Source organism: Pseudophryne corroboree, chromosome 12 (assembly GCF_028390025.1).
Source record: "Pseudophryne corroboree isolate aPseCor3 chromosome 12, aPseCor3.hap2, whole genome shotgun sequence".
NCBI lineage: Eukaryota > Metazoa > Chordata > Amphibia > Anura > Myobatrachidae > Pseudophryne > Pseudophryne corroboree.
In genome coordinates, this window is record NC_086455.1 from 27,815,311 (window position 1) to 27,832,870 (window position 17,560).

The 17,560-nt window shown below is 44.5% G+C and overlaps 1 protein-coding gene across 8 annotated transcripts in view; it reads left to right on the forward strand.

Moving 5' to 3' along the window:
- Positions 1 to 17,560, forward strand: part of KCNH5 (potassium voltage-gated channel subfamily H member 5) — a 544,426-nt gene that overhangs the window by 152,050 nt on the left and 374,816 nt on the right. For all 8 annotated transcript variants that reach the window (XM_063947262.1, XM_063947258.1, XM_063947259.1 and 5 more), the window contains exon 4: positions 4,217 to 4,345. In XM_063947262.1, coding sequence (XP_063803332.1) covers positions 4,217 to 4,345 — 129 coding nt within the window. The remainder of the gene's footprint in view (positions 1 to 4,216; positions 4,346 to 17,560) is intronic.

The window sequence follows — 17,560 nt, forward strand, 5'->3', positions numbered from 1 at the left end:
CAATTGCTAATAGGCCTCTGTGGGTGCACATTGCGGGACTGATGCACTGTGTGACTTTTAATGGCTTAAGGGCCCCATACACTTATACGACATGACGGTCCGTCATGTCGTATAAGATTTCCTCCAACCTCCCGGCAGCCTCCCCGTTGGTAAGATAGTATTAGATACTGTATATCGTATGCAGTTTTTTTTGCATACGATGTGTCTTTTACTATCCTATCTATTTACTGCAGGATCCGACATATCACAAATGCAGCACTCGTGATATGTCGGATCTGGGGGGGGATCCGATCCGATGCCCACGGGAACGCGCATCTGATCGGGGGAAAAGCACCCCGAAAATGCCTGATTTCACCCAATATATCGGGCCGAATGCCTGAACTGGGCTGAAATCGGGCATAATCGGCCTAGTGTATGGGGCTATTTAGACCCGTGCGCAGTTTAAAAGCATTGACAATTTGTGCGAATATCAGCGTTTCGTCTGAGGCCCAATGTGTTTGTGTGCTATAGATCGGGCAATTCGGGTGTTCACTACAGCAATATTATATATATTAGGTAACACTGGTAAAAAAAAGAAGTCACACATCAGGCGTAATGACATTTCTAGTGTACTGTTATAAATACATTATTATTTTGTTAATAGTTGTTTAGAGCGCTAATATTTTTCCTTCATACTGTTATAGGTTACATTTTCCACCTGTCAGCATCTGAGACCAAGCTTTATCTTTTAAACTCTATAAAATGATTTATTATATATACATTGTACAGTAATAACACATGTGATATAACGGTTATACAGTACCTATTATAGTGAATAGGTCTGGGGATGTAAAAGTCCAAAGAAATGTACACTGCTCAAAAAAATAAAGGGAACACTAAAATAACACATCCTAGATCTGAATGAATGAAATATTCTTATTAAATACTTTGTTCTTTACATAGTTGAATGTGCTGACAACAAAATCACACAAAAATGATCAATGGAAATCAAATTTATTAACCCATGGAGGTCTGGATTTGGAGTCACCCTCAAAATTAAAGTGGAAAAACACACTACAGGCTGATCCAACTTTGATGTAATGTCCTAAAAACAAGTCAAAATGAGGCTCAGTAGTGTGTGTGGCCTCCACGTGCCTGTATGACCTCCCTACAACCCACACAAGTGGCTCAGGTAGTGCAGCTCATCCAGGATGGCACATCAATGCGAGCTGTGGTAAGAAGGTTTGCTGTGTCTGTCAGCGTAGTGTCCAGAGCATGGAGGCGCTACCAGGAGACAGGCCAGTACATCAGGAGACGTGGAGGAGGCCGTAGGAGGGCAACAACCCAGCAGCAGGACCGCTACCTCCACCTTTGTGCAAGGAAGAACAGGAGGAGCACTGCCAGAGCCCTGCAAAATGACCTCCAGCAAGCCACAAATGTGCATGTGTCTACTCAAACGATCAAAAACAGACTCCATGAGGGTGGTATGAGGGCCCGACGTCCACAGGTGGGGGTTGTGCTTACAGCCCAACACCGTGCAGGACGTTTGGCATTTGACAGAGAACACTAAGATTGGCAAATTCGCCACTGGCGCCCTGTGCTCTTCACAGATGAAAGCAGGTTCTCACTGAGCACATGTGACAGACGTGACAGAGTCTGGAGACACCAAGGAGAACGTTCTGCTGCCTGCAACATCCTCCAGCATGACCGGTTTGGCAGTGGGTCAGTAATGGTGTGGGGTGGCATTTCTTTGGGGGGTCGCACAGCCCTCTATGTGCTCGCCAGAGGTAGCCTGACTGCCATTAGGTACCGAGGTGAGATCCTCAGACCCCTTGTGAGACCATATGCTGGTGCTGTTGGCCCTGGGTTCCTCCTAATGCAAGACAATGCTAGACCTCATGTGGCTGGAGTGTGTCAGCAGTTCCTGCAAGATGAAGGCATTGATGCTATGGACTGGCCCGCCTGTTCCCCAGACCTGAATCAAATTAAGCACATCTGGGACATCATGTCTCGCTCCATCCACCAATGCCACGTTGCACCACAGACTGTCCAGGAGGTGGCGGATGCTTTAGTCCAGGTCTGGGAGGAGATCCCTCAGGAGACCAGCAGCCACCTCATCAGGAGCATGCCCAGGCATTGTAGGGAGGTCATACAGGCACGTGGAGGCCACACACACTACTGAGCCTCATTTTGACTTGTTTTAAGGACATTACATCAAAGTTGGATCAGCCTGTAGTGTGTTTTTCCACTTTAATTTTGAGGGTGACTCCAAATCCAGACCTCCATGGGTTAATAAATTTGATTTCCATTGATAATTTTTGTGTGATTTTGTTGTCAGCACATTCAACTATGTAAAGAACAAAGTATTTAATAAGAATATTTCATTCATTCAGATCTAGGATGTGTTATTTTAGTGTTCCCTTTATTTTTTTGAGCAGTGTATTTTAAAAAAACTTATTTGATAGAGGTCACCTGAATTCTCCAGGAAATATGTAGTTATTTCAACTTAAAAACTAGTTGAAATTTGAACATTTTATTAATTTTTATTTATGTATGTATCACCAGTAAATTTATCTTCAGTCATTAAGAACAAATTCAGATATTCACTAGTAAAAAAAAAAAAAAAAAATTGATATCAGTTCAAATCCAATTCCTCTTGACACAAATATAATGTATACCCAAAGGGCCCCATACACTAGAACAGGCCTGGCCAACCTGTGGCTCTCCAGATATTGTGAAACTACACATCCCAGCATGCCCTGCCACAGTTTTAGCATTCCCTAATAGCAAAGCTGTGGCAAGGCATGATGGGACTTGTAGTTTTACAACAGCTGGAGAGCCACAGGTTGGCCAGGTCTGCACTAGAACGATTATGTCCGATTACAGCCCAATTCGGGCATTCGGCCCGATATATTGGGTGAAATCGGGCATTTAGCTCATGTATCCGATCCGGTGCGCAGCCCAGTGAGCATCGGATCAGATCCTCCAGATTAAATGTGCTGCACATTCAATCTGGTCCGAGCCCGCAGGCGTGGCTGGGATTGCCCAGGATCACCCAAGATACATCGTATTTAAAAGGACAGCATACGATGTATCTTGGACGATCCTGATCCCCGGGAGGCTGTGATTGCCTGCGACATGTCAGATGGACATGTGGCAGTAGTGTATGGGGCCCTTAAGTATAACACCTACAATATGTCTTTGAGATTGATAAGGTTGGGACTTCCTTACATACAGGGGCCCATTTATCAATGCGTGATAAAACTTGTTGTGAATGATAAAACTGCTTGCGTATGATAAATGATGCTCCAGCCAATCGGCTCCCGACTATCTTTTTTTTTTCTTCAAACATGACAGTTGGAAGCTGATTGGCTGGAGCATCATTTATCATACGCAACCAGTTTTATCACTCGTTGATAAATGTGCCCCATAATCTTTGAAACGCAACAACTTTAGATGCTGCTGTCAGTTTCTCTTCTGATCAAGGGGTGTATTCAATTGAATACAGCCCCAAATTTCTATATACAGTATAGTATGTTGTGTCAATGAAAATTTACCCGCCAGTATATTGAAAAATACCTTGAGCATTTGGAAAGCCTGGAGACGTGCTGCAGTTATAGCCGTGGGGGTCATTCCGAGTTGATCGCTAGCTGAAAATGTTCGCTGTGCAGCGATGAAGCAAAGAAAGGCACTTCTTCGCATGCGTATGCGGCGCAATGCGCACGCGCAACGTACTTTCACAACGGCCGATGTAGTTTCACACAAGGTCTAGCGAAGCTTTTCAGTCGCACTGATGGACGCAGAGTGATTGACAGGAAGAGGGCGTTTCTGGGTGTCAACTGACCGTTTTCAGGGAGTGTTCGAAAAAACGCAGGCGTGCCAGGAAAAATGCAGGCGTGGCTGGGAGAACGCAGGGCGTGTTCGTGACATCAAATCCGGAACTGAACAGTCTGAAGTGATCGCAAGCGCTGAGTAGGTCTGAAGCTACTCTGAAACTGCACAGAATTATTTTGCTGCCGCTGTGCGATCCTTTCGTTCGCACTTCTGCTAAGCTAAGATACACTCCCAGTGGGAGGCGGCATAGCGTTTGCACAGCTGCTAAAAACAGCTAGCGAGCAATCAACTCAGAATGACCCCCCATATACGGTATAGTGTTTATACAATTGACTCTATCCACAATATTAACGTTACTTGTGAATGATAAAATCAGTTGATATGATCTCTTCCTTCTGCGCAGGAACCCCGGTCTGGTTTTACATGCAGATTGCGCCAATAAGAAACGAACACGACAAGGTTGTTTTATTTCTTTGTACTTTCAAAGATATAACTTTATTCAAACAACCGATTGAAGATGACTCGACAAGAGGTAATTGTTCTGTAGCTCATTAGTGATGCATGCCGCATGCAGTGTCTGTCTATGTTCATTTAGAGGAAATCATTGTTTTTTGTTCCATGAAAAGTTATTTACAGATACCTTGGTGAAAACGCAACATAATAATAACTCTAAATATCAATTAAGATTAATGTCGAACGTATAATGAGTTTTTAATGGAATAAAATGAGTTCTACAGTGTCAATATGCAAGGAATATGCATAAAGTAAGAAATCCAGGGGAGAACTAGCAATACATCATTAGAGGATCTTACAAGCTTCCCTTGTCTCCCAGTAACATACTGGTTCTTTGAGTTACGCCGATTACACCACATTACGATCCTTCTACTTGCTGGACTGATTCATTTTCTAGTTGGTCAGGAATGTTTGCTGCGTCTCGGCAAGAAGAGCATTCCTACATGGATTGTAAGCTCCTCGGAGCAGGGCCCTCTTCCCTCCTGTTCTGCCAGCCCTCTTCTCTTGCACTTCATTTCTAGCTCTCTTCTACGCAGCGAATGTCTACACCCGCATCTCCTCTCGCTCGTTACTGTTTACGTCTTCCAGTGGCTGCCTACCCCCGGTAGTATGCCGATTACTCCTTTGATTCCTTACATCTCCGCTGTATTTTGTACTTAGAGTTGTGGTGCTAATTGTTACCTGTGTACCCTGTATTGTTCTAATGTGTACCGTATGTACAACGCTGCAAACCACTTGTGGTGCCATATAAATAAAACTTAATATATATACTGTATGTATGTGTGTGTGTATATATATATATATATATATATATATATACATATATATATATAATGTGTATAATATAGATAGGTACAGTATATACATATACACACACGCACACGTGTACAATATTATATATGACACACAACTACACTAACTGTTGCTGCAGCAAAGGACAGGTTTCTAGTGGGGGCAGCCACTTTACATTGTTCTCATAGAATCAGTTCTTATTAGCCCCGCCCCCTTACCACAGACCCGTAAATCCTGGAGTAGTGGGGGCTGTGCTTCGATCGTGGACTGTAGGCTTGTGGCTAGTGTGCATGGAAAATCAGCCTATCAGGGGTGTGTTTCTGGGTACTTGGAACCATGAGGCAGATGTATTAAGCCTGGAGAAGTGATAAAGCAGTGATGAGAAAGTGATAAGTGGAAGGTGAGGACGCACCAGCCAGTCAGCTCCTAAAGCCTAGTACTCACGGGGAGATGTGATCAGAGATGTGTGCTGAGCGATCTAGCACAGACCGCTCAGCACACATCTCTCCCCCCGCTCAGTACAGCGCGATGTGCTGAGCGAGGGGGTGGGGGATGGGGAGGGGGTGCTCATTCCACCCAACGGTGAAATGAGCGATGTGCCAGATTGTGCCTGCATGCAAGCCAGTCTAGCACTGGCGATAGCGGGATCGCGCATCGCTGTGCCGGCACCCCTACACACGGAGCGATGTGTTCTTATTTCTAAGCAATCTAGTCAGATTGCTTAGAATTTAGGCACTGATCTCTCACTGATCTTAATGCTAGTACTCACCGGCATATGTGGGGAGAGATGTGTGCTGAGCGAACCGCTCAGCACACATCTCTCCCCCCGCTCAGCACAGCGCAATGTGTGCTGAGCGTGCGGGGGGAGACAGGGGGGGGGGGGGGTGCTCATTTCACCCAGTTGGTGAAATGAGCGACCTGCTAGATTGAGCCTATCTAGCCCCAGCGATAGTGATGCGTGGGGCTGCGCATCGCAGTCACTGTGAGGGGTACTCACGGAGTGATCGCTGCTTAAAATCTAAGCAATCTAGTCAGATTGCTTAGATTTTAAGCAGCAATCGCTCCTTGAGTACCCCCCTTAACTCTCATTTTTCAAACCCGTAATGATTGTCTGGTGCATTATTAACTTCCACTTATCACTTCTTTATCACTTCTCCAGGCTTAATACATCTGCCCCCATAAATCTACCTCTCCCCTCACCCCCCCTGTGTGCCAGTGATGGGGTCTGTTTACTAAGCCTTGGATGGAAATAAAGTACCAGACAATCAGCTCCTAACTGTCATGTCACAGGCTGTGTTTGAAAAATGACAGTTAGTAGCTGATTGGCTGGTACTTTATCTCTGTCCACTTTATCTCCATCCAAGGCTTAGTAAATAGACCCCATGGTATCTAAACCACCCTTGGAGAGCTACAGTAGCAATTTTTGTTCTGAGCTGCACTCAAAAGAAAGTGGTTTAAGGCCCTCTACTATATATACATCATACAACCTGGCTGGTTTTACATTGATTCCTGTTGCCGATGATTTGGGGATTTGAAACATCCTTGTTTAGTAAATATACCCCCATTGGTGTTCAGTTATTGGACTCACATGTGAATCATATAAATAACAGTCCATTTGTAAGTGATGGAGAATACAGGAACAACAATAAGGTTTGTTAAACAGTAGAAAGCTCTGGCGTATGTATGTATGTATGTATTTTTTTTTTTGGGGGGGGGGGGTGGATATAAAGTGGCAGGAGGCTGAGCTTTAATGGGGTGTTAATGATTTTGCTAAGTGCACCTCCCTTTAAATCTGGGAAAATTTCTATTTTATGGAGGATCTTTTGAGAGTGGACAGTAGATACTGTATCTGTCCTGATGTGCACTGGCTAATCTTCTGGGTGCACTACTGCAAAACCATAGAGCTTTGGTGGTACACATCAAGTATTGTTCTGTATGGGGATGGGCGCCCGAACAGTGTGAACGCTTGTTCTTTCCCCCTCGCATGCAGAGGAGACTGCTATACTCAACTTTTCTGCTGTCCTGCTGTGTGGTTGCTCCTTCCCACTATTATCCATCAGAAACTCTATTGGTTCCAACTCTTCCAAAGCACTTTTCCTAACGTTTTTAATATAGATATACAGATGTGTCCTCATACATCTTGCCCAGGAGTGGTTCCAGGGGCGCTGCGACCTGGGGGCACAGCCATAGTCACCCCACAGGTGCCCGCCCTCCACAGTAGATACCATTGAGAGTAACACTCAGATGCTAGAGGTCCTACTTGACCTCTAGCATCTGGAGAAGAGAAGGGAGACACATGCTAGTGGTTGAGTAGGACCTCTAGCGTCTGAGTGTTTCTCTGCAGCGGGCGCCCATACAGCCCACGGTGCCTGCTGCAGCAGGGGTGCGGGTGGGTGGGATAGCACCTATAAACCCCTTGGCAATGAACATGAACCCCATGGCAATGAGCATGAGATCCCTGGCAATGAGCATGAGACCCCTGGCAGCAAGCAGTTCAGTTAAAAATAATTAGAAGCCTTACTGTAGGGCATAATTTATAAGGGACATTATTGTGTGTGGTTCATAAACTGGTGTCGGGCATAACTGTATGTGGCATAATGTGTAATGGGCATTACAGTGTGTGGCATAATGTGTAATGGGCATTATGGTGTGTGGCATAACGTGTTAACATGTAATGGACGTTGCGGTATGTGGCATAACATGTAATGGACGTTACAGTGTGTAGCATAATGTATAATGGACGTTACGGTGTGTGGCATACTGTGTAATGGACATTACGGTGTGTGGCATACTGTGTAATGGACATTATGGTGTGTGGCATACTGTGTAATGGACATTACGGTGTGTGGCATACTGTGTAATGGACATTATGGTGTGTGTGGCATAACGTGTAATGGACGTTACGGTGTGTGGCATAAAGTGTAATGGACATTATAGTGTGTGCCATAACGAGGAATGAGCATTACAGTGTGTGGAATACTGAGTAATTGGGCATTACGGTGTGTGGCATAATGTGTAAGGGTCATAGTATGAGGAAAAATTACAAATAATGTAAAGGGTGTGAATCAGGTATTTTTTTCATGTTTTTTTTTTTGTGTTGTATAAGGGGTTCTACCAGGCAAAGTGTGTCTAAGGGGTACTACTGTGTGGTGTAATTTGACTGACGGAATCTACTGTGCTGTGTAATGTGAATTGGTACTATTCTGTGGTCACGCCTCTTCCCCATGAAGCTACACCCCTTTTTTGCCACGCACCTTAGGTGCACAATAACCCTATTTTACATGGGATGTGAAGTTACCAATGGTAACTTTAGCTCTGGGCGTCAGAAGGTCTAGAAGCGACCGTGATCTTGCCTCGATATACCACGCAGCGGGAGATGTTTGGCGTGAGTGAGTGACCGTTCCTCTGCAACTCTGTTAGCATTGGGCATCTTTTTATGCCACAAATGCATCTTAGTTGCATTGCTATGCAAATAAGACGCACAAGCAGACTCTACTGATTAAAATTATATGCAGTATGCCTGTACTCTGTGCGTTTGTGGCAGTTTCTGCATGCAGATACAGCCACAGTCACACACAGAATATAGCCATGCCACCAGGGCCGTAACTAGGTGTGTGCGGAGGGGGCACTGCACATAGCGCTGCAGGGTAGAAGGCGCTGTTGGCAGCACTTGTCAATTACCTGTTTTAATTACTTTCACTTGCAGCTTCCCCCTTTTTTGAAGCCCAGCATCTCCTGACCGCCCCTGTCTCCTACACCCACCCCTTCTGTTGCTAATACTTATACAGCAAGGGTATTAAAATCGCAGCCCCTACCACATCCTTTTGCGGCCCCTGACCAGGGGTCCTTATGTGGTCCGTTGGCAGGGAACTGAGCCAGAACGCTGACCGGGTTAGCGGTGTCCAACCGGCTTCGGCCCCCGCCCCGGGATGTAGCCAGCCTCGTCCGGGCTCTGTAGGATGACCAGGGGCCTGCTCAGCAGCCGCCAGCCCCAGTGGCGGCGACAGCAGCACCGCGGGCAGGAACGGGCTCTGGATAGCAGCAGAGAGCGAGGAGGGGAGTGGGCTTTAGCAGGAGCAGCAGGCTGAGGAGGAGGCTCCTGGCAGAGACCAGCGGCATGGCCCCCAGCACACAAAGCACGGCCAGCAAGAGCAGCGAGCAGGGGAACGACTACATCACCTGCCACTCAGCATCTCACATGCAGCACAGTGCAGCTCTGCTCACCTCACCTCTTATATCGCCCAGCCCCGCTCCTGCCAACCCAGTGGTGTTCTTATTAATAACAGAGCGCTTGTTTGTATGTGAACGCACACCTGTGGGGATTTTTTTTTATTAGATAATACTGTTAACAGCTCTTTTAAGTGTGACGATTAGAGAGTCCACAGATTAAAAGCTTTAAGGGTTTCAGTATATTACCCTTGATGGATGAGTGGGAGCGGAAGCAGGTACTTACAACCGCTATCTCTCCCTAACACTAGTACCTGTATAGTCAGCGGTTCCCGGCTGGTTCCCTCTTGCGGCATCTCCCATGCACCCGTCGGCGGTAAATGCTGGACGCTTATATGATAAACTGTTCCGGGATCAGTGTGAAATACCTGCAATCAAAATCCTGACAACAATTGACCGACGGTCAAAATCCCGACAAGGTCAAAATACTGACAAAGTCAAAATATCGACCACTCATGTCAAAAAATAGTATAGGACTAGACAATTAAGAGTATAAGAATAGTATAATAGTTTACTACAGAACGTAGCACTAAAAATGCAGTATCACTGGATAAAAACAACTACAGTAAAGTGACATATGCATAAAAAAATGAAGATACAGGTTGAGTATCCCATATCCAAATATTCCGAAATACGGACTTTTTTGAGTGAGAGTGAGATAGAGAAATCTTTGTTTTCTGTGGCTCAATGTACTCAAACTTTGTTTAATACAATATTTTTAATAACTTGTGTATTAAATGACCTTCAGGCTGTGTGTATAAGGTGTATATGAAACATAAATGAATTGTGTGAATGTACACACACTTTGTTTAATGCACAAAGTTATAAAAAATATTAGCTAAAATTACCTTCAGGCTGTGTGTATAAGGTGTATATGAAACATAAATGCATTCTGTGCTTAGACTTGGGTCCCATCGCCACGATATCTCATTATGGTATGCAATTATTCCAAAATACGGAGAAATCCGATATCCAAAATACCTCTGGTCCCAAGCGTTTTGGATAAGGGATACTCAACCTGTATTCGAAAAACCACAAAAAAATATATAAGATATAAAAAATACAAAAACAAACAAAAATGATACAAAAGTCCCCTTGATGAAGTCCAGATGGGACGAAACGCGTTGGATGCCACTTGATCTAAACTCATCCTCAGAAGTTAAGCTATTTATATATCTTTCCTCTTTTGGATCATTTTAGTTTGTTTTTGTATTTTTTATATCTTATATATTTTTTGTGGTTTTTCGAATATTTCCATTTTTTATGCATATGTCACTTCACTGTAATTGTTTTTATCCAGTGATACTCCGATTTTAGTGCTACATTCTGTAATAAACTATTGTAATATTCCTATACTCTTAATTGTCTAGTCCTATACAGGTTGAGTATCCCTTATCCAAAATGCTTGGGACTGGAAGTATTTTGGAATAATTGCATACCATAATGAGATATCGTGGCGATGAGACCCAAGTCTAAGCACAGAATGCATTTATGTTTCATATACACCTTATACACACAGCCTGAAGGTCATTTTAGCCAATATTTTTAATAACTGTGTGTATTAAACAAAGTTTGTGTACATTGAGCCATCAGAAAACAAAGGTTTCACTATCTCTCTCTCGCTTAAAAAATTCCGTATTTCGGAATATTCCGTATGTTGGAATATTTGGATATGGGATACTCAACCTGTACTATTTTTTGACACCAGTGGTCACTTTTAATGCCTCATTCTCTTTATACACACACACACACACACACACACACACACACACACACACACACACACACACACACACACACACATATATATACCTTCCAACTGTCCCCCCCCCCCCCCCCCCCCCCCGAAGGCAACACATTCCCCCTGCTAATCCATCGCCGCCCGCAGCTGACAGGTTTTTGTTATTTTTTGGGGGACGGAGGACTGAACAGGAAGCTAAGATCTGTCCCGCAATGCACTCTTCTTCAGTACCCCGGTAAGGCTTCTGGAACAAGCTGCACTCTATATACTGTAGTGTAGTGTGGTGGTGCTGCAGAGCGGGGGGTGGGGGTGAGGCTATTTAGTACATGATGGTAGCGGTGTGTCGGCAGGGCCGTAGTTAGGTGTGTGGCGAGTGTGCTCAACCCACAGCACATAGGCACTGGCCCTATTTTAGGTATGGACGGTGGAAGTAGGGGGGAAGCACCAATTCTCTTTCTGGCACAGGGTACCAAAATGTCTAGTTACAGCTCTGCATGCCACATATCATATTAATCAGCGTAAGCTGCTGGTGCCTCCTGTTCACATCGTTTCCCTAATAAGACACATTTTAATGGAAATCGTAGCATGTGAAGACGCTCTGCGCTACCGCGTCACGCCATGCTAGATCTAGGTGGACACATCTGTACCATATTACTAAAAGCTGTTTTAATAATAAGTAGTATATGTTTGGAGCCATAAATAATTGATCTCCGTAAGAGCTGAAGCTCTGCAATTAGCTTATTGTGGCCAATAGTATTGTATTCACCTGTTTGTTTGCAACGGAAATTAGTAAAATATAAATATCACCGGATTACAGCACTTATAGAGTAGCCTAGTAAATTATTGATGACTTGTTACTTACAAAGTGCTGTATGTAAAAATAATGTAAGATAATGGGCCGTATTGATCTAGAACGCAACGAGCAATGGAAAAGCAAGTTAAAGTGCGGATAGGTGCACATTGGTAACAAGGCAGAATATTCACCCTTTTCATTCACCCATTGAATGCCTATAAATTAAATTCCTGTTTATGGGAGTGTGCATTGTATTAGTCAATAAGCGTTCTCGGGCATACAGCAGATCTTTATTTCAACTTCTGCATTTGTTTGCTGCCTTACATGCAGCGGGGCTGATTCTCAGTTAGGAGTGAAGCAGAAAAAGCGAGAAATTGCACATGGAAATATACCATGTTGCAATGCCAGGCGTGCAAATATATTTATGTTGCATGCAAGGTAAATACTGGCTGCTTTTGTATGTAGCCCACAAATGCTGCACAGCTTTATGCGGTTAGTATACCAGTAATCGGGATGCCGGCGGTCATGTGACCGATGCCGTAATCCCAACTGTAATTGGAATCCCGGCGACGGAACACCGACCACCGACATCCTGAAGGTAGGTATCGGGGTTACTACTAGGGTTAAGGCCTGGGGGGGCAGTTAGGGTTAGACACTAGATGGGGGATTAGCCGTAGCCGCCAACCCGCGACTCTTGGCCTGGGGTAGGGGACAGGGGAGGGGAAAATAATTAGTGATGAGCGGATTCGGTTTTACTCGGTTTTACTCGGTTCTCAAAACGGCATCTTATTGGCTCACGGATGTCACGTGTTTTGGATAGCCAATAAGATGCCGTTTTGAGAACCGAGTAAAACCGAGTAAAACCGAACCTCGCTCATCACTAAAAATAATTACCCCATGTCGGCATTCTCATTGTCGGGATGCCGGTGTTGGTCATGTGACCGCCGGCATCATGCATCACACCCCTTTATTCAATTTAGATTTCAGTTTGGGCATGCCCCCCCAAATGTACATCTCTTTGTAAATGATAAATCCGCCTCACCTGCAGTGTAGTGTGATTATGATGGTGAAAAGAAAAAAAAAGTTTTTTCCTAGGAATTACTGAGAACGTACAGGTTTTGTTTTTCATATACTGGATTGTTAGATTAATGACAGTGAATTCCTCGGAGTACTCCCCTAGAGCCTCTGGGAAAGAAGTTACAATAACTTCGTTTATGTTATGCAGCCTATGATGGAACTTTTTCTGCTGAATTTTAAAGTTTTTTTTCTTTTCTTATCGTACATTTCTCAGGCTAAAAGAAAAAGTCAGGATCCAGAACACTGTTAAGAATTTATTGCTAGGATTAAAGAATATTTTGTTACCAAAGCTTTTTATGCTAAACAAGGAGTTAAAAGAGCCGTGTTCCTGAGTAGTAAAGATATAGAAGGTGGATGTTCTCATACGTAGTAGAGTAGGTTGTCTCAGTTGCATTAGGAAGCTCCTCTAGTAAGGAGAATTGAAGAGGCACATAGGAAGCTTGGTCTCTGTAATGTTGGAATCTTGTGTTTATACACACACACACACACACACACACACACACACACACACACCCCCCCCCCCCCCCCCCCACCTATATTTCTATCTGTCTGTCTATGTATCTATCTATGTCAATGGGGAAGTAGTTACAGATTTTGGGGAATTCAGTTCTGCGTAAAGGACGCAATGTTACGCTCCCAAAAAACAACGGCATTTGCACCTGAGAAAACAATGTTGTAATGCAAGGAATCCAAATTGCTATTGTATTCTTTTCTGCATGCAGGGTAAATATGGGCTGCTTTTGCATATAGCCAACAAATACTAGACATCGTTAATTCTATATTGTAATTTATAGTGCGGTTAGAACCCCCCCCCCCCCCCCCCGAGGTAAATCTCTCTGCATGTTGTAATGTGGCCTCAACTGAATAGGCAGGGGGCAAAGTCAATAGTTCCGAGATTACCAGAGCCAGTTGAATACCCATCCCCCTTGTGTGGGAGCATAGTGGTGTTAATCGTATGGACACTTATTGTAAACTTAATATAATACAATTTTGATATGTGGCCAAAAGCCCTAGTAAGTACAGTAGTATATGTAGTGCCTCTCAAACACACTCAGTCTTAAGGGCTGTACTGACGGGGAGATTTCCCCAGAGATGTGTGCTGAGCGGTCTAGCACAGACTGCTCAGCACACATCTCTCCCCCCGCTCAGCACATCGCGATGTGCTGAGCGAGGCGGGGACGGACACGGGGGGTAGCTCATTTCACCCAGCAGTGAAATGAGCAACCTGCTAGATTGCTTAGAAATTAGCTGAACATCGCTCCGTGTGTACCCCCCTTTAGAAAAGCCCATAATAAGTTGTGCACAATGGAAATACAGTTTAACAAGCCAAGCACTTCAGCATCAGGGGCTGCTACTTTTTTGTGAATGAAGTGCTTGGTGTGTTTGAGCCCTCAAGAAAATATTTTTGTGGTTTGGTTAAACCAATCATCCTTACAGTTGAAGAGGTCATCATCATCATCATCATCACCACCACCAAACACTGTTGTTAATATCACCATCACACAATATTAGCTCATCCCCACTGGAATCCACTGTTACAGTCAATGTTTGTAATTGGTGGCAAAGTCTTCCTCCTACAGTTTGTAGCTCATTTTGACGAACGTCCATTTTTTCACATATTTTGGCCATAGCCTCCTATGGCGATCACTTACAAGGTTAAGCACTCTTTCTGAGTACACACTGGACAGTGGGCAGCTTAGGTACTCCAAATTAAACTTTACCTGCAACTGCTCCAATTTTCTACATGCAGTTACTGAATGTAGAAAATGTCCAGCTATTTTACAAGCAACAGCCAGCATCTCCTGCACAAACGAACCTGTCCTTTTTTAAGAAATTGTGGGCATCATCGCTAAGAGCTGTGTTACATGCTGTGTTTGAAAAATGACAGGAGGTGATTGGCTTGTGTTTTTTCCACTTTATCACTTTCAAAGCGATGATGCATCTAGCGAACCATCAACAGAATGGTGGCTGTCATACTTGGTTGCTTTTGATAAACAACTTGAATGAACTTGCTGAAAATGATATAACAGGGAGGAGGTCCTTAGATGGTTAAAACCCCTACCTCTACTTACTTTGGCAATACAGAATGCCACAGATGCCTTGACAAATGTTGTTGTGGGGGATAAAGGTTTCCACAGAGAAGAGGTGGATTGTTTGGCCTTTTGCCCAGGCATGACAGTGCGATTTTTCTTATCTCTGGCAAGAACTTCTGCCACTGGTGTCTGACTTACGTTAACACAAATAGCATCATCCTCCTAAATTTTATCAACTGGTTCTTGTCCAACACATTCATAATCAACATCCTCATTAGCATAAAATACATGATACGTCTAATCCCGTTGCACTTCCAAAGAGTGTACCAGCAGTGGACTACTTTAATTTTCTCTAAAAATATTATTTGTACTTCCACAGTAGCATCCTCCATTTCTGGCCCTGATTCAGATACGGTTGGAGTGAGCATCTCTGCTGTGTACCTGGAAGCAGCAGTGAGGCGTCTGGTATAAGTAGACACCTACTGCTTGCATTTGTGATCCAGTGCCGAGTCTGAGGCTCACTTGCAACTCCATCGGCCGTCTGAGTGACCTATGGGTCAGGCAAGCTGGCTGCCGCAGTTTCTACCAAGAGGCCTGGAAATCTCCCATCAGAACACAGAGATCCTTGCCTTGGCACTCCAACAAAATGACGGCAACATGTTTCCATTTTGGGAATGTGAAAGGCCATCGCCGCCCTCAAACAGCTGCACACTGTCAATCTCTTGATGTCTGCAGACGGTCTGTGTCCAAAAACGCAGTACACATGCTGCACGTGCGCAGTACGGGTCCGGTGCATGCACAAAGTAACAAACATCGGTATTTTGTGACTTCTGCCCAAACAGCATTGGGGCCAGAATCAGGCCCTTTATGTCTAATCCTTCACCATCAATAAACTATTACTCATCCTCACATTTACAGGGGGTTTAAAAATGTGGAAGGCGGATTCTCTACGTTTACAGTGTCCAAACCGGAACTGTCAGACTGAAGGTGCCCATACAATAGTCTGATTTTGCCCGATTTCAACTGATTCCGACGTTTCGGGCCCATAAATCAGATGAAAACAGGCAAATCGAATGTGCTTTACCTTCGATCCAATGCACGATTCCGTGATTGGATCGGATTGGAGCAGCTAGATAGGAAGTACTGCACTATAGATATATCGTACAAGCAGCCTTGGCTGGGTTCACATACGATGCATCGTATGCAAAAGGGCCGCATATGGGCGGGGTCATTCCGACCCATTCGCACGCCGGGTTACGTCGTGGCTACTGACGGAAGCGGTCATATTGACAGGAAGGAGGCGTGGATGGGCGGATCTGGACCGTTTGGAGCCGTTTTCGGGGAGTGGTGAGTAAAACGCAGGCCTGTCCAGGACAACGGAGGGCGGAGGTGTGACGTCAAAGCCAGGCCCATCATCGCTGGATCCATCGCACAGGGTAAATATGTCCAGCCCTAGTCTAGTTTTGCTTGAAATTTTTTTAGCTTAGCAGGGCTGCACAAGCGATCGCAGCCCTGCTAAGCAAAAATACACTCCCCCCATAGGCGTGGACTATTGATCACAGCAGCAGCAAAAAGTTGCTGGCTGCGATCAACTCGGAATGACCACCATGATGTATTGTATGCAACCCTTCCGCCTGGGAAGCTGCCGGGCGGTTCAAGGGAAATCTTATGGGACTTCTCCCTCTGAGAAGTCGCTTAAGTGTATGGGCACCATGAGACATAGCTCTTGTGATATCACTTAGATTTTCTGTGTACCGTATCTTCCAAGTTGCAGTACTGTATCTAACCAAGTTAACATTTTCCGGGATATACAGTAGATCTTTTTATTTTTTAGATTTATTTGGATGTGTTACTATAAGCACATTCCCCATTTTTTATCTCTTGTCTTTTACGTATTAATCAAATTCCCCTGTGGTGTCAGCTGCTGTTACTTACACAGGTATAGCATCTACGGTATCTATAAAGTGACCTAATATTTTGATTTACAGTAAATATACGCTGCCTCTCCAAGACCTACTGTTCCAAAAACTTTTGCCCTCCTATTACACATTAGCACAAAAAAAAAAAGTTTTTGCATTTATTTTTGGGGTGCAGTTGACGAGGACACACTAAGCACCCACTGAGTACATGAATATATGCTGCCTCTCCAAAAACACACACAGGAAAAGAGGTGATCTTGGGGGTGCAGCTCACTCAGACACAGCACAGGAATTATTGGACAAATAAACTTGAGATTGCAATGCGTCTGCCCTCATACACATGTGACAATGCTGTGACAGTATTATACAGTACTTCAGTGTAGTTGGAGATCATGTTTGTTTGCAGCACTGAATTGCAGGTGCTACTAATGTCTGACAAACATACAGTACTAGCCTGTTAGCAGTGCAGTAGATTGTAGTTACGGCTAGTGTCTGATACCAGTGGCGTATTTAATGGGTGCAGTGTGTCCAGGGGGCCTCACCGCACACCCTGCACCCATTATTTTTCATAATTACCCTCCAGAGTCCCGCAGCGCAGCATCAGCACTGCATCAGCGCTGCAGAACTCACTGGGAAAATGGCACGGCGCCAT